This window comes from Tenebrio molitor, chromosome 2, assembly GCF_963966145.1.
Source record: "Tenebrio molitor chromosome 2, icTenMoli1.1, whole genome shotgun sequence".
In the NCBI taxonomy this organism is placed as follows: Eukaryota; Metazoa; Arthropoda; class Insecta; order Coleoptera; family Tenebrionidae; genus Tenebrio; species Tenebrio molitor.
In genome coordinates, this window is record NC_091047.1 from 25,842,258 (window position 1) to 25,861,137 (window position 18,880).

The 18,880-nt window shown below is 34.9% G+C and overlaps 1 protein-coding gene across 1 annotated transcript in view; it reads right to left on the reverse strand.

Moving 5' to 3' along the window:
• LOC138122789 (neural cell adhesion molecule 2-like) overlaps positions 1–18,880 on the reverse strand; it is a 233,298-nt gene that overhangs the window by 39,345 nt on the left and 175,073 nt on the right. Inside the window, exons 8-10 of the mRNA XM_069037083.1 lie at positions 15,973–16,132; positions 5,551–5,850; positions 5,194–5,493 (exon numbers count right to left, since the gene is read on the reverse strand). Of these exons, the coding sequence (XP_068893184.1) occupies positions 5,194–5,493; positions 5,551–5,850; positions 15,973–16,132 (760 nt within the window). The remainder of the gene's footprint in view (positions 1–5,193; positions 5,494–5,550; positions 5,851–15,972; positions 16,133–18,880) is intronic.

The following is an 18,880-nucleotide window of genomic DNA, read 5'->3' on the forward strand; positions in this document are numbered from 1 at the left end:
AGCAATAATTACCCCAGAATAAGTTGTAAAATGGGTTTTACCATTAAAGAGAAGGCATTTTTATTAGATTATTTTCGAAAGAGGGTGAAACAAGAAAATGAAGACTGGCCTTACTTTGTACCCCCTTATACCGAAGAATTTTAAGGCAGATGTCCGAACCTGATGGTATTGGTTATCAACAAGTTTATCAATGTCTTAAAATTATAGTGCCTAATTTTAGCAAATCATAACCCATCATTAAGAAGAAGTCAGGTCAGTCCTTAGTTCAAATTTTAGAAATGGTGCAAAATGTTCAACAAATTATCAAGGAACATCCCTCAACTTCCATAAGGCGTTTAAGACAACAAGTTAAATTGTGTTATGGCACTTATCAGAAATTTTTTAAGAAGGATATTAATTTGTTTCCCTTTGTGTGTTGCAAGAAATAAAACCCACACATTACCCTAAACAAATTGACAGCTTCATAAGGGTTTTTGAAATTATGAGAGGTGAGTTTGATTCTGTCTGGACCACAATGGAGAACATTTTGAGCAGTTTTTGTGAAAACTTATTTTTTGACCTTGGAATAATTTAAATGTTTTAAACACTGCTAGAAAAGATACGAGTAAGTTCTCAATTACCCAAAATTTAGAGAATAATAACTTTTACATTTTTCTTACAGAAAACAACAAAACAAAGAATTGTGAAAAATAATTATTTTTAAAATTTTGTAACTCAAGATTGTGCCTTATGAAGGAATTTTGTGTAACTGTGTGTTTTTTCGTTAATCAATAATAAATAATTAATTATAACTTGCTTTTAAATCTATTATTCATGAATTACAAAAAATTTATAAAGGCTATTAATGATAGATTTTTGAGAGGTAGGCAACCAACAAAACGAGTGTCCACAACAAGTAAATAAAAGCGGCTGATCCATGATAGAAATACGTTTCGATAAAACAAAAGATGAGGTAGCACTCTTGATTTGGTTTCTTGTTGATCACTCTGTATACCACCAGGTCCTGTCGAGCGATTCGTTAAAATGAAGAGTGTAAAATTATGCAATTTAAAATAATCTATAAAAAATTACTCAAATCGTTGAGTTCCAGTACCTGTTGAAGTACTCTCAATGATGCCGTCTAAATAAGAAAAAAAAAATTAAATATTGTATTACAAGATGGAAAAAACAGAACCTTAAGAATTTCTTTTCGTAACCAAAAAGCTGTTCCAGCCATGTCACAATTATCCCAGAATAAGTGGTAAAATAGGTTTTACCATTAAAGTTAATTCGTTTTTAATAAATTTTAGAGAGATAGGCAACCAATAAAACAACTGTGCATAGCATGTATACATATGCGTATGAGCAATCTAAGACAAACTTTTCGATAAAACAAAAGATGATTGATTTGTTTTCTTTTTGCTCACTCGGTATAGGCTAGAACCGTGGCAATTGTTTTTATGTGTGACAGCGAGATGCGAGGACAGTTTTTCCAATGAATCTCCCACGAATTGTCGTCCTGCACAGAATGGTCATCCCAGACATATTTTTTAATTAGTGCCCGCCGATCATCCCTCGTTCGCACGAGCAACACAAATTAGCTCTGGACGAAGCTACACTTCGGCATAAATAATCTGGCGATACCAAGTCCATTGTTTATTCCGGTGTGGAAATTAATCGTCCCGTTGCGATTATGTAAATCGCAATAAGTTTCACCGTACAGAAAACTCGCATTCCTTTAAAAATAACATTTATTCGAGAGAAAGAGTGATTTTTCGCGTCAGTTCACATATCCGCGATAAGGGGCGACAAACATATCGCGTGAGGTCAACTCTTTTGCGCGCCAACTTACAAATGCCTTCCATAACTCTCGGCAAAACTCATATTGCGAGCGAGTTTATCACAATCCGTCGGCCGTTCGAAAGCAATTATCGGCCAGAATTACCTATGCAGGATTGATTTTAGATTAGAGCCGGGCTCTTATGCAGAAACTGCAAGCGGTGCTGTGGGTGTTATTCCGCACTTCCATAACGATTAGTCTTCCTGTTCCGTCGAGATATGCTGGGTCATTTGCGTTCATCAATGCCGTTGACAAAACGGTTCCAGCCTATTGTTTCACTCGGCGATTCCACCTTTTATTGAAACAGATGCACGGATTAAATCTAGTGATGTAGGTTAAGCGCATCGTCCTCCAATGCAAACGGTTGCACTGAATTAAATAATTATAGAAAACATGTTTTGCCATTGTTAAATGTTTGATTGTATGCAACCACCAGTACAGCCGGCAATGCAGGTGTCACATTTACGACTAAATACCTTATTATAAAGGCAATATATTATAGAATTTTAGAAGGGACTTTTAATATGTGTATACATATTTTATTATAAAATTCCCTTTTATCCATAGAATCTTGGGTCGAAATATCTCGTAAAGAATAATAAACTTACAAATGAAATTCATGAGAAATTTCTTCGGATGTAGCGAACTATTTTTGTAACAAGAAATTTATTTTTATTATTCAGGTAAAGAATCTGTCATAATCATGTAATCTACATATTTTCACATACATGGATTATGATCTAATGTTTATAGAGTTTATTATGACAACATTATCTATTGCGCAACTAACATGTAACGATGGTCATTACTTACGAGAATGAAATTTGCACGAGTTGTACGCGCCTGCTGTGAAGATCCGACTAAGTAATAGCCATTACACGCGAGTAGAACACTATATTTTTTTAGAGCCGGCCAATTAGATCATTCTCACTCAGAAGATGCATTTATTACTCTTTTTAATTGAAATACTTATACAGACTGACGAATTAGATCATTTCAGAATAATAATTTACGAATGCAGCTTCGCGATTCGTCACAAGGCGTGTAGTAATGAGTCATCACTTATCATCACTCACGGTCGTGGGTAATGAATATCATTACTAGTCAGTTGTGAGTTGTGCATATGTAATTTAATAAGAAAGGACAAAATAATTTATGGTAGCCAGACAATTTAACATATTTGTGAAATGTTTATTTGGAAGGTTGGAAATATGCTTAGATGATTTTGGAAAAATTGTATTAGTCAAACTTTGAGAGAATATGGGTGGCAAGTAGACAGATTGTTTCTGTTATAAAAGAAATGGGACACACTTTTCCGTCTTTTTGCATCATTTAACGGAATCGTTAACGTCAAACCTCCTTTACTTTAAAAATGTTTGAAATTCTGCTGAAAATATTATTGATCTTCCTTCACCAGGAGGGTTGTCGAGATACCAAACTCGTCATATATACAGGAAAACATACAGACATTTTTAGCAGAGAAATATGTGCTAGGTCTTTGAATAATTTGTAGAAACATTCGTAAACAACACTGTACAGCAAAACACTTATATTTAATACTTCCTTCATCTTAAATCATACTTTTGCAATTATTACAGTCGTCTGAATAATTTTAAACTTTACGTGAAAATTTCTTAGAAACTACTTTGAGAAGCTATTTGATTCATAATTAAAACTACGTTATCCAGTTTCAGACGACTCGACATTTTACTTCTGAACTATAACTCAGGCAGCAAGAATAATATTTATGTAATAATCCTTATCCAGGAGCACCCAGGAAACTTTAAAGTTTAGCTTAAAAGAAAAACGGGGTAGGTTCAAGCCAGGAAACTATATTCAGCGGTTTATCTCTGACTAAACTAATTTATTGTTTATAAAGCAGTATGGGGATAATTAATGTTTGGTTTACTGCATTGCGTCTTTATAGTAAACTAGTTCTTAATTGTTTTGAAGTTGGCAATTATAAAACTTTTCATGTTGCATTTGCGAACGTTAAAACTGTCATTTTTTTTAATTAGACAAGTCTATAGCGTATTTTACAGTTTGATATATGTAATGCAAAAAACGTTTAAGGGGAATTATGAATTTCTCTTCTTCAGTAAACAGCACTGCTCCTGGCAGACGTAAAAGTTTCATTGTAATGTCAAGAGGAGCAAAGAATTTGTTTCACCAGTCAAGTTCTCATCCTCAGGGCCTTAGTTACGAACTAAATTGTTGCTCTTAGGTCTCATTCTACATTTTGGTTTTAAAATTAAAATGTAAAAATTAAATATTTCATACTAAAGAGAAAACTATTAAACGAGCAGCACTTGATTTTTTTTTGTAATCTATAACTAAAGTCCATTCATTTTGTATTGAACTTTTCAAGGTCAAATAATTTAAATTTTGGCTCTGTAATTATGTTTTGTAAATAGTGGCATGCATCTAACCAACATAATGTGATCTAGCAATGCTCAATTCAACGTTTACGGTGTTTACCTGCATGTCATTACTTACAAAACATAATTACAGAGCCAAAAAATAAAATTATTTGACCTTGAAAAGTTCAGTACAAAATGAATGGACTTTATACAGGGTATTTAACGAGTGACAACGAACCCGGTACCACAATACATTTGGTACGTAAAGCTGGATTTATACCGTGTCCGTATCGAGCTTTACGTACCAAATGTATTGTGGGTTGCATTTTTAATTCCGTCGTGCTCATTATCACTCGTGAAATATCCTGCATATGTTGCTAACATGAGATACAGGAATAGCAATAGCGATGTATTACTTTTCAAATTATTTTTGTCACACTCGTATTAATAGCAACTGATTGTTTGAACTCATTATACTACTTTTACAATTAATCGAACAAAGGGAAAAATAGATAGCGTAATTTTTGTTTTCCATATCTTATTTTATTTCAGATTTTAATAAGTTGACGTTGAAAATGAGTCCAAAGTAAATTTCATCAAAAAATTGTCCAGTTTCTTTACCAGACGAGATTGTCAATCGCTTAACTAAATTCCAACTTATTGGCGACATTTGGTTTGAAAGCATTACAGGTGACTGCATCTCCTTTAATTAAATCTGAGCTCCTTGTACCTTTCTCTAACTAAAGGGAAAGTACGAAATCTGTGAACCAAGAAATTAACACATTCTATTTTGTGCTGGAGGTAATGGTGGAAGTTTCAAGAGATTTAATATTTTTTTAAGTGTCTCCAAAATAAGTCCGTTATTTTTATCTTAATTTTCAAAATGTTCTTTTCAATCTGTCAATTTAATATTATTGAAAAGAACTTGTATAAAGTATAAAAAGTGAGTTCTGAAAAGTTTTTCATCGAATTACAGTTTCAAGAAAACAAAACCGAGCTTTCCTAACTTCTTACCTGTTCGTTTTTCGGCATCCCTGAAGGTGACCTCCTCCAGAACGACCCCGTGACTCCTTCCCTTCGCATTAACAGCGAACACGACAATCCTGAATGTAACATCTGGCTCCAAGTTGTCCAGGAAGAAATAGGGCTCGTTAATCGCCGTCATATTGTACCTCGGCACAGCGGAACTAGACGAGTACAACTCCAGGAGAAAGTGTTGCGGAAGACCGCCGTCGAATCCCGCCAAGCATATCACCTCCACCGAACTGCTCGTCTGGTTAGACAAAGAGCAGTTTCGCACGGGGAACGGCTTGCCTGCGACAAATTTCACTTTGAATTAAGCCAAGCTAATACTGGTGCGGAGAGACCAACCGGCGGCGACGACTTGGAACACGCAAGGGTTGACCTGGTGGCCGACGGAGTTGATGGCCCAGCAGGACAAGGAGCCGTAGTCCAGTTCGGAGACCGGAGTGTATCGCAACACGCTCAGGGTCCCGTTGCTGGTTTTGGCGAATCGCTCGGCGGCTACGTCGAGGGTTTCCCCCGAGTTGTTGAATTTCCACCTGTAGCTCTTCGCCGGAGGGTCCGCCTCTATCTCGCACACGATGTCCACACTTTCGCCTCTGGAGGCTCCCACCACCATGATCTTCTCGTATTTGCAAGTGGGGGCGTCTGAAAAAGTGGAAAGATTTCAGTAAAATAAAATGATTAATAAATGACCTTGACTCTTGAGTATTCCTCTGATGGTACGAGGAGCTAAAGCATGTCCGGAAAGTAAAAAGACAAATTTATTTTGTCTAAAATTATTCTTTAACGTAAAGTAAAATAATCGCTGCACCAGTGACGTTGGAGAGAAATATTTTCTTGTAATACATAATTGTAAAATTCGTTCATTTGTGAAAGCTTTATTCTCACTTATATTATTGTCAGCTTAAAGTCAATGAAACTTGATTGTTTCTGTTCTAGACTTCGTTGTCTTAAAAATAACAATTCTTTCAGTCTCATTATTATTATTATTTTGAGACCAAAGGTCAAGCTACAACCCATGTTGTTGCAAGAGCTTTGAAACATCTTTCAAAATGTTTTACTATTTTATGGCTTAAACACTGTCTTGATCCCTAGGGATAGTGTGTTTTACTATACAGCAACCCTCCTCTGTAAACGCTAACTATCTCTAATAGGCCACCATAAATTATTTTATGCCTTACTTATCTCGAAACTTTTCGAATTACTTAATGTTAACGCCATAATTACACTTTCGTAACAGCTACCAGGCTTAGCTATAATGATCAAATTAAATTTTTATTCTGTGCGATCCGGGGCCGATTTCATTATCCAAAATAAAATCCGGGTAGATGATTCGTCGAGAATCAATATTGGCGAATAGGTAAACAATGACGCTTATAGAAATTCCCGGAGCTTCCCGAAAAGATTAGGGGTAACTCTGGAGCTATTAGTGACCGATATAGCTTATTGATTGCACACAAGGGCTGTTGCCGAGACAGGGTGCTGGGGTAACAGCTTGCCGTGTGTGTGTGCGAATTGCGGCCAGAGGGAAGCTACTACGAAAACAACCAACTCTGTCCATCTCTTGATAATAATCAAAGCTACCCTGCAGCCATCGGAGAGTGCAATTAACTTCTCCGGTGTTGGCGGTTATTGGAATTCTCCCCGTAAGGAGCAACACTAACACCAACATAAACAACGAAAACAAACGGCGGTTTAGGTAAAAGTGGCTAATTTAAGCAACGAATGTTTTTCACCATGTTATTACTAATTTTACGGTTATTACTAGCGCTGACTCGGCCTTGCCCGATTAAATTTCGCTGCACAATAAGGACAAAAAATTGTTATTTTTCGTAGCCAGATATCTATCGAGCGAATTTGAATCCGTATGTCTTTTACGATTGATATGTCCAGATCTAACCTGTGTATCAAGCTGTATTTATTGGAGCAAGCAGCTCAAGTAACGACATACGATTTCGGATTCATGGATAACTCGATTACAAATTAATTTGATCGCTTGATATAAGTTTACAAGGCTACCATTGTTATTACATAATTACATATAAGATCAAAAATAATAACTAATTCAAGCATTTGGTGCTAAAACTCAATAGGCTGTATCACGACACCGTTATTAAAGTTGTTGTTAATTAAAATCGTGATTAAAGTAAACAAAAACGATATAGATTTATGCAATTATAGCCCGCCAGAAAGAGATGAATTCGTCACCATGGTAATTAGAGTCATGTTTAAATTTAATAAGGGTGTCGTGATACGGCCCATTGAGATTATGACGCTGAATGAATATGCAGGCATGGTTTGGCATCCTGTCTATGCTTTGGACATTGTTATTGAGTTGAACAAAAATCGCAGGAAATTTTTAAAATATTTATCATTCAAGGCGGACTTTACAAAAGATTGGCACTAATCAGGTAGATTTCCACCTTAGACTCACCAATACAACGACGAAAATAAATATTCTACAACATTTCCAGACATGTGTTCCATGCAGAACTCCAAATACGTTACACGATGAAGTTACTGTGATCAAATTAATTGATAGATATTCAATTCGTTATTGACGAATTTTGATAAAAATAATAAGCTTTACTTATAAAAATACACTTTTTTATTCGACACTGTCAGAATTTGAGAATTTTCTCCTGTGTGAACGGATTTTGATAAATGTCATAACTTGTCAAAGCGAAACGTCGAGCCAATTTAAAGATTTTAAGCGATTTGGAGCCTTTAAGGGGCTCGTCGAACAAAAAAACGTTGTATTCAACTCGTTCGTGTGTAAATTCGACCTTTTTTGGCATTCGTGGAATAAACTACTATTTTCTAATTCAGTTACGAAAAGTAACCATTGTGATATGTCATTCTAGTTGTCAAACGTGCTTCATTTAATAACTAGTCAAAAAAGTGACATTATATTATCACTAGTGTTAGAAAGTGACATTATATTATCACTAGTGTTAAAAAGTGACATTAGTATCTATTATTATCCCGGAAAATTATTGAAATAGCAGATTTAAACAGGATTTTAATTAGAATGTGTGCTTTTCGTAACTAAATTAGAAAAAATCTTGTATGAAACTCGTAGCAAAATGGCTATTTTTTTGCACACGACATGTTGGACCACTCGTTGACACTCGTGTCAATTGTCATGTCTAGTGCAAAAAAGACGCTCATTTTGCAATTTTGCATAAATAGCTATTAGTCCATTTTCACAAAGTTGACATTTTTGTGAGCACGGAAAATTTCTTATAGAATTTTCAAGTCCAATTGTTCACACGAAATCTGCTTAGGGTCAGTCTTTAATAAGAAATGTGGCGCATACACTGATGTGGTAGATTTAGTGAATGCAATTCCTCACATGTATCATAGTCAGTAATACGATTTTTGACATATGAGAGTGATTCTAATAACAGCATGATAACGTGAGTATATTTAAAGATTTAAATGTAGATCTACATTCATCTCTTTATCCCAGGTTAGCAAGAATTCGAAGTGCACGTCTTTGTAATATAATAGGACGATTTGCCGCAGCTGAACCTCTCCAAATAAGAATACCATGATACACTAAAAGTAGAATCCGTCGCGACACCAGATCACGAAGAGATTTTAACAAGTTTTCAACTTTTTTTTTAATTGCTATTATCTAGTTTTTGAGGAATATTTCTTGGTGAAAAGATTGTTTTAACGGTTTTAGTGGGATTTAACGTTAAGTTATTTCTGGCGAACCATGTCTGAATTGTTTTAACCGTGTCATACAGTTCATTCACCACTGTTATATTGTAATTTCTGCTAAAAATAGTAGTGTGTCATCTGCATATAGAAACAGATTTTTATCAGAAGTTATTTGTTTGAAGCCTTAATATACATAATATATCAAAACAGTAATGATGTTAAAATTGACCTTTATGGAACACCATATTGAACAGAAAGAAAAGTATATGAATCATAATTATTTTTAACTATCTGTAAATCTTGCTGAATGTATGATTTAAGCAAATTCAAAGCGAGTTCGTGTGAGAGTTTCAATGAATCAGCAATACAGGATCAGCGAACACGAAATTCTTTATTATGACAACTCAAAAAGTACAATTGTTTTGTTATTATATGCCTACTACAAAACACAAGACTTGGCAACACCAAAGGGTAAAATTGCCAAACTCTAACAGTTCGGATAAATTAAGTTGCAAATTTGTTTGTGTAAAGATATGCACTACCGACCTATTTTCACTCGTTTTCCGTTTCCCTAACAGGAACAGAAAGATCAGCTTACCGAATCCATGTCGGTTGTTATAAAAGTAACCAAATAACAGAACTCTTAAGGATGACAGCAGATTAAAATTCAACCAATTGTATTTTGTATGTTCAAGTAAAATCGATATAGCAAAAAATTACAACAGCCTATAATACTTACTGATCTTGTAGCGTAACTAATAGCCTACCGTGAGATCACAAAATAGGGTTCTAAAATAATGCTTATTATTTTCAAATATTTTTTATGTACTATAGATTAATTGTGCAACAGCTAAGGAAGAAAAATATTTTTTCCAAATATGCTAATATTGCGTTCATTTAAATTTATCCTCAAAGTTGCCGTTGAAGAGTCGATTGTGAACGCAACATTCGTGTAAAAACGTAAGATTTAAACAGCTGATCCATGATCCGTAATGCGTAGTGCGTCAACAATCGACTCTTCACCGCCAACTTTGAGGAAAACAAAAGTAGGGAATATCGAAATTGTTGGGTAGTTATAGAGATAATTAAAATCGCGTCCTTTGTGTTTGAGCCGAACTTTATAGATTTTTTTAATACAGATGGAAATACTCCCTTTTCAATAACAGATTTGATTAGTTTCAAATTCAATCTATAAATGTCTTTCGATTGTGAGTTATTTAGGTTATACATAATATATCTCACTGTACTGAAAGTTGTAACTTTTAGTGAAATTAAATTGTGAAGCATTTCAATCAGTTTCACATTTCGCTAAAATCTTATTAGAATTTATTTCCGAACGATTTCGTAGCGAGTTAATAGCAATATTTGGAAAATTCTAAGACTAAATAATAGTTTGTTTATTCCTTAATTTATTTATACAGTCCGTTCGTAAAGTTCGGAATAAATTCAATAAAACAATAAGTATTAATTTCTGAGAAAAATCCTCGAAGAAGTCAACTTTGTTTTTGAAAAGTACATATTCTTCAATACTTTAGTTATGTTGACAGCTTTTCATCTCCTAATTATGACGTCATCAATAATTTTTTTAAATGACAACCTTCACTTTTTTCTTCTCTTTCTGATAGATCTTCGAACTATCTAAACGATGAGTGATTTATTTTAACAGACCAAACAATTTTGAAGATTTGCGGCAGAGAATTTGCACTGAAACGGAACAAATAAGCCTTGACATTATTGAGCGCAGTGTACAAAGTATCGGTGGGTGCTAAATGGTTGGCGGGAGACATTTGCGTTGAATTTTATTGTTAGATGTTAGTTTGTTTTTTATAAGGTATCAATTTTTTTCATTCACCGTTTAGCTAGTAGGAGGGCCTATCAAAAAAGGAAGAAAAAAGTAGGGGTTGTCATCTAAAAAAATTATTGATGACGTCATAATTGCGAGATGAAAAGCTGTGAACATAAGTAAAGTACTGAAGAATATCCACTTTATAAAAACAAATCCATTCGGGGATTTTTCTCAGAAATTAATACTTACAGTTTTATCGAATTTATTCCGAACTTTACGAACGCACTGTATATGTATTAGTTTCCAAACATTTTTGGGATTATTGTTTGAATTAGTAATATAATTATCACGAGCACTTTTATTGCGTTTTTTATTATAAATCGATAATGGATTTCAAGCTAATTTATTAATTATTCAAAAAATGTTTGCCATTAGGGAAAGATTTGTATTGAATTTATAGTTATTGTTGGAAGTACTGACACTGGTTTTAATTAAAATTTGCCGTTACTAAGCAGTGAGTTGATGCGGCCTAAACGCCGTGCCATCCGGTATGTGCCACAACAGGGCAACGATATGAAATTCCCTATTTTTCTAGTTATTCTCGTTTTAGTCCGTTAAGACCTCGGCAGCCATCGGTGCTGTAACTTTTTTCGCAACTACGGGGTGTCGTATATCGTGTTTTTAATTGCCGGAACAAATTCCCATGCCATTTTTCCGGGCGATAACACTGTGTCATCTATTTTGGCGGCTATTTCATCTTCTTTCATTTATTATCTTTATAGAGTGGTCCATTAGGGTAGCCGCGCTCGGCCGTGTCCCAAGCTCGGTGCAAGCCCAAGAGGCGTCTGCTGTCACAACACAAGTGATGTATTACCCTGACCACGACAGTCTGTTATCCCTTGATAATTCCCCCACTAAATAAACTACACTTTGCCTTATAAATATTCAAAGTGGCGTGGATTTATATTCCGGATGATGTTTTCACCTGTTCGCCGTCAGTACAATTGAAGCGTAATGAATTGGAGTGGCCTCGAAGTGTCGCTAACCGAATTGTCGGACAAACGAAAAGGGAAAACCGAACCGACACTAACTTGTCCTGTGGTCCAGGCATTACCATAATAATGTGTGGGTAAATAATATATAGACTTGGACAAAAGGGTCTAATTCGGCCCGGGGCAGACACTGAATTATAATATTACAAGACATTAATAAAGGTCAATTCACATTCTGAGTTTCATATTCGGGGCGGTATTCGACTAAGAAGAAAATAATTACGAAACTTCCAATGTGTAATTAGATTCTGTTCGATCGGCTCGTCTGGCCAAGATGGATAAACATCGAAGCTGCAACATTCCAGATATTCATTGGGCGCGTTGGAAGGGTGAAAAAATACATTTATTATCATTATCTATATATAAATATCAAATATTCTAGTCCTCTCTTTATATTCTTTCTTAGCGGAGTGTCCTTCAGCTCCTGCCGCTTCCCATATTTCAATCACGATCCATCTCTGACTTGCCAATTTTCTTTCTCTAATCCTTTGGTCCTCGTTGCGCATTCCTTACCATGCTTCCAGGACGTAGCTGGTCTTTCTCTTTCTTTTGTTTTTGTTGGTTTCTGGCCACCGCTCTTCTGACATCCTTATGAAGTGTTCGTACAGTGGCAGTTGCTTTTATTTACTACAGTGTCTCCCAGTTTGTTGTCTAATATCGTGATTACTTACGCGTCCAGCTTGGAGCATCTACAGCATATCTGCTCCCCTGTCCTTATACTATTTGTAAAACTGCTATGGCTCGCATATCACCGTGGATTAGTTACGAAGATTATTAGTTTTGTTCTCAGTCCTTTTTTGTTGGACCACAGCAGCAAGTCAAAAATTAAAGTATTCCATGGTTCCAAAATTCAAAGAGCGATTCATCGGCTATACTTAAAGCTTTTAAGGAATGAAGCAAAAGGGTATGCAAATTCCATAGGCGCGTAATGATTTTTCGAAATTATATGATTTAGTTGTAACAAAATAATAATCAGATTTTTGATGCAGCCAACATTACATTTGCACCTATTATGTGGATTTAAACAATACATATTTTAATTTTATCCAACACCGTCAACATGCCCGACATTACATTTGTCAAATGATTATGTGGAAAACTTAATAAAAACGCAAACTAAAAAAAAAACAATGAGGACTATGTATTGTTGGTTGCATCACAAATTTGTTATTACTCGTGAATCACCTTGTATAGATTCACAAAGATAATTTTAACGATTTGTTCGCATTCTGAATGGTGAATCTTCCGCTTAAATGATATTCGAAACTATGTGAGTTACATAATTTCAATTTAGAAGTGTTGTGCCCGACACGTGGGGAAATTCCAATTTATTTTGTCCGCCACGTGTCTTGCACAGCGATTCAATTTGTCAAGTTTCTTGAATATTGAAGTTATTTTCTAACTACAATCGATATTCAGTTTCCGGCTTAAGATCCAGCTTAATGACAACGTAAAATTTGCTTCCAATTAGATTGAATTTTTGAGCGTGGCACCGGTTTTTCATTTACCGACACAAATAAACTGTATCTGTAATTTTCTCTGTTGCGGAGGACTGGCAAAGCTGCCCTTATCGTGTGGTGACCAGACCGGCTTAGATCTGAAAACCATAAGTTAAACTGTATCAAAGTAGGTCACAAAGCGGCGTACAATTTCTTTTAACGAGACAATCCAAGATAACACTTGTTTACGGCTCGAAATGGCGCAACGTTCATTACAAGTCGATGAAGATTGCATTCTATAAAAAAAGAAACACCGGCGTATTTTTACTACCCTGCCACGTGAAGATCCCATGTGATATCCCTAACGATCTAACACCTTACCTCGTTATTCTAATAGACAGCTACAAACGAGGAGAGAACAACAAGATGCAAATAGACGTCGAAATGACTATCGACGTTCCCTGAATAGTCCCTGGAAAGAAGTCATTACCGTCTACCTACGTTGCTTCGTTTTATATGTGATTTATCTTAATACCGCCACAGTTTTCCTTTTGAAAATAGATTTTGGAAGACGTGAACGGAGGTTAGAATTGATCAGTCGAGACGACACTACAGTACTAGTCGACATGTTGCGTTTATTTTTCTCCAAGGATGCATTAGGATTCATGGCTTATAAACCGGCCATTAACAGGAATGAGCTGCTAATGGATTTGATACCTAATTACGTACGGAACTCAATGACAGATATTGACAATTAGATCAGACTAAAAGCTACCAACAGATTAATCGCAACAAATTAATTGTGGACGTCACAAATTTAAATTTTACAGATATAATTTCTTATATTATAATTGTTACTATAATCTGTTTCAAAATAAAAAATCCACCAACAGTGCATTCTACCTCGAAAATACAACCGACAACGTCGCCAACTTTTGTTTTTAGTGTGTCTGCAAGTGTCAGAAAAAAGTGGGGTTATGAAAGAAAACTGTTGACAGTCGTTTTGGTCGTAGTTCTTCGTGTTTTTTATACTCATTTCATTATTTTACTCAAAAGGTATGATATGGTAGCTACCACCTTTTTGCACATAATAATTATTTTGTGTTAGGTAAATAAACTCAACAGTTCAATGTCAAATTTTGGCGGGAGGTTGAGCCAACCCAAAAAAAGTAAACCTCTTCTAGGGATTTCTTTTTCTGCCAACATAATTCAACAGGTGGTGGATTTTTGATTTTGAAACAGATTATAGATTTTTAAATTTCCAAACTCCTTCTCCGATTCACAATTTCGTCTCAGAAAGAAATAAAGTATGGTATTTATCACCCTTGATTCCTCGATGTTATCAAGATATAATCATATCCTTTTTGGTTTACAGCGCTCCAACAAATAGGCACTCGGTTTCGCCTCGTTTTCGCGCTGTAAAATACTCCTACCGTACTCTAATGTAAATAACTATTCTGCCACTGGCTTTTAAAATAAATACATCTAATTTCAATTGATTTCTGATGTTTTGTTTGATGTTCCGACAGCTATGACACTTATTTGAAAATTTTAACAAGGTTACAACGTTCACTGAAATATTATCTTTTTGTTGTTTTACTTCCCACCAGTGCATGCTACCCACCCTTAGTTCTTTTGTTCTCTTTAATATGTTATTGATCACATTTCTTAAGTTGCGGTTCTTTTCTCAACCTGTTCCTCTGTTTTTATTTTTTAGCTTGAATATTTCATTTAAATCGTTGATTTTGAAATTGAAACAGTTTAGAAAAATCTGAGTATGACACATACGACAGAATCCAATCTCGAATTTTGAACGGCGAATGATTTATGTAGTTCAGTTATAGGACCAGGTTCGTATCTAGACCTTTAATATTCAAAAAGTAATCTACTAACACCGCTGATGTGTTTCAGGCTGGCGTTGCTACATCTCCTCGATTTATATTTACAACGGCAATTTGTAAACGTCGAGTCCTTGACATTTCCGCATTCGTAGCAGTTTTGCAAATTGATTATTATCATTACCTGGCCCGTTCCTAAGACACGGATAATTGCATATTAGAACCCGCAACGTTAATCAAGGGGTGCTGATCACGAACGGAGCGAGGCTGGACGATAATCCATCAATAATGCAAGAACTCGAGCACACATATTGGCGGTTATGCTATAATAGCTGGCCAGGATGCATCAAAATAGATATAGGTACTCGTATATCCGATTAATCGGTGGTATGGCGAACTGCGTTCGCTCGATTAGCCAGCTTAGCTATCTGTAATAAGTTTTGAAGTTTCCAACTGTTTAACAACCTCCCAAGACTAAAGCTAGTGATCTAAGGTCGTTTAAAGTTGCAGGCACTGTCCGATCTGAACGCACAGCAATAATTGGTTTAAATGGGTAATGTGCCATGTACGAAGGACAATTAGAGGGTTAGGCAAACTTCTCATTCGTGAAAATAGTACTACTTATAATGTAGAGTGCCAGAGGAATAAAACGAATATGAATAGAAACGAGGTACTAGAAGAAGTAGGGGCAAGACAAAAACAAGAAAACAAAGAGAATTATTGAAAACGTCTATACGATATAACATTTAAAAGAAAGAAAATATTCAAGAACTGGAAAAAAAAAAACATATGAGAGATAGAGAATAAAAAGGAATGCAATGTTATAAGACGTACATGGTTTTTGTCAATTTTGCTTTTTGTACATTTTGTCATTAAGCTTCTCATATGTGTAAAAGATATTTCTGTTTGACAAACGGATCATGCATTTTCGAAAATATGTCGTACTATGGTATTCTCTTTGTCTTTATGATCGTCCAACTTACATTGCACTCGAAAGTTGAGCTCGTTGCTGGATCTTTCGCCCTCGCTGTTCACCACAGAGCAGACATATCGGCCGGCGCTTTGTCTCGTTACCTTTTGGAGAACTAAACTTTGGTTGCTGTGGATGATGCGACCAGACATGTTGTGGTTAAGTACGAAGCCCTGTAACAAAACACGCGTTGCTGTTAATGTACCGGAGCTGAAATACAAGAGAAAGCTTTCAACAGATTATATTAAGGATTTGAGGGGATCGCTGATAATCAATATGCGCACTTGTGCCGAAAAGTTATCTGAACCCCAATAAAGACTTGCAAAAAATAGGCGACAAACTGACAAAATCCACAAGCTCATCGCCATGTCGAACATTTTTACCGTTTTTGCTGAGTTTGTTCAGCCGGCTGGTACCTAGGTGTGTTAACCAGATATTTCCATTCTACAACACAAAGCGAAAATCAAGTGGCCGAAAAAAGTAAATTTAACATCTCGGTCGGGGTAAATAGAACCCCTTTAGTGTATGCGAGAATGCATTTAATGTAACAGATCTATTCACAAAACTTTGAGTCAATAAAAGGTTTTGCTGACAAAGAGAGTGTCAACTTTACACTTGTTGACAGAACGGGACTCACATTTATTTTACTTTTTTGTTGCATTCATTCATGAAAGCTGTCATCAGCGCGGGTTGCCGAACAAAATATCAACCCCAATAATGTAAAAAGTTGGCGGTGGTGGATGTTGTCGACTCGGCTGAAATTTCCAATAGGAAGTGCAAATGAATAACTTGCATGGGGTGGTGTATGTTGATCAAGCTTTGAAGTTATATAAATTTACCAACTCCTCTTTCATTGCTAAAATTTATATCGATGAAAAGCTCTGATCAATATTTACCTCTATTATTTTGAGGTCTTTTTTCGTTACCATATATTCGTAAAATATGGAGATTGATTGGTTGATACCTTGAGAAGTTGATTGATGGATACACCTAGTTCTCATTAGCTAATCAGGATAATCTTGCTTTTAGTTAATTAAGATTGTCCCAATCTTAGGACAGTCCATATGAAATCGACCAATGAAAATATTATTTTAAATTTCAGGAAAAAAAAAATTGAACGGCTGTTTTTGAATAAAAATAAGCAACCTTATGTCTACCTACTTAATTTCTTGTACTCGTAATTAAAGTTTTATTTATTATCATAAAATTCTATCTTGAAATTTAGACCGAAATCATGAATGCAATAGATGCAACCAACAATACACGTTCCCCACACGACTAAAGATTGTTAAGTTAAGCAATCATTCCACATAATAATTTTGATTAAATTTGACAAATGTAATGTCGAGCACGTTGACTAGGTTTTATAATTTTTTTTTTAAATCCACATAATCGATGCAAGTGTAATGTTGGCTGCATTACATATTTCATTAGGCTCATTATTTCTCGTGAATTACCCTGTATAAGAAGTTGTTATTTAACAATTGAATTAATTAGCAAAAACAGAAAGAGTAATTTAAATGAAACTATGTAGTTTGGAAAATAAAGTTGAAAAGATAAAAACGACGATAAAAGAAATAATACAAATTAGAACGTGGTACCTACGTAAAAGAAAATATAGAAAGTAACAAATTAAAAAAGAATAAAAGGTAGTAAGTATATAAAATCTTGGATTACATTTTTTTAAACTAGTGAGTTGTACAAAAGAGAAAATTGAAAGCAAATGTAATAAAAATAAGAGACAAAATAACGTACATATATGAGAAAGGAAAAAGCAAAAGACATACCTATTGATCAATTAAATAGTACCTACATACAGTAACGTGCCTAATAAACAGAAACATTTGCGGAATCATAACGTATAGAAGAGAAAAAAGGAGTTTCGACATATACATAAAGGCGGCTCCGTAGGAACGGAAGAATTAGAATTAAATTTTGCAAAAACTTTCTAGCTGATTGTCAAAATTTTGTAAGGAAACTAATTGAAAAAGTGAAAGGAATAGAGACAAGAGTAGATGAAAGGACAACATTGCGAAAAACTATAACAGCTGATTTTAAAGGCCAATAAGTGACTATAAGCAGAAGAAGAATGGAACTAAAAGAAAAAGACAGAGAAGAGAACTTATCAAAGTAGGAAACTTTGAAATACATATAAATGTCAAATTGTAATTTAATAACATTTTTTAAATCGAATTGTAATTTTTTTGAGAAAAATAAATCCAATATTTACAAAATACTGTGCATTTTAGTTAAAATTTTCATATCTAGAATTGTTGATATTTATCATTATTTAATGGTTCCAATGATTTCAATACCATTTAAAAAAATTGAAACTATTTAACTAAATATTGAATTTTTACTTCGATGAAGGAGAATTATTGGGAAGAAAAAAAACGACACAATGGAATGGAAATTTTGGGGAAAATAATAAATGGCACCTTCTTGCGAGGGGTCCTAGAGTAAGTACTCCTACATCATCATCAGACACACTTTAACTAATGAAGTAATGACCATATATTTGGGATCTATCTTATTGTCGGGAAGTCTCCTAGACAGAAGCAATAAAAATAATTTGAGTAACAGGGAAGGGTGGTGGATGGTCGGTAGTCAAGCTGAACTGGGGTTTGGGGGTTATCATTGCTTCACATCATTACTATTTACTCATTATTACTTGGCAGCAATAACCGTAATGACGAACTTCAGCCTGAATGCTGGTTAACTGTCGGATCAGTGGTGGGAATGGAAAATAAATAATAATAACTTGATAAATAATTAATAAATGACCGCCGGGGGAAAACCGCGTCCCGTTATAACTTCAATAGTTCATAGCTTTATTATGTACTTGATTTCTGTATTGTCTGTGTGTGATTAGTAATGTCGTATGAACTCCAACGTGAATATTGTGTAAATAGTGGGCTTGT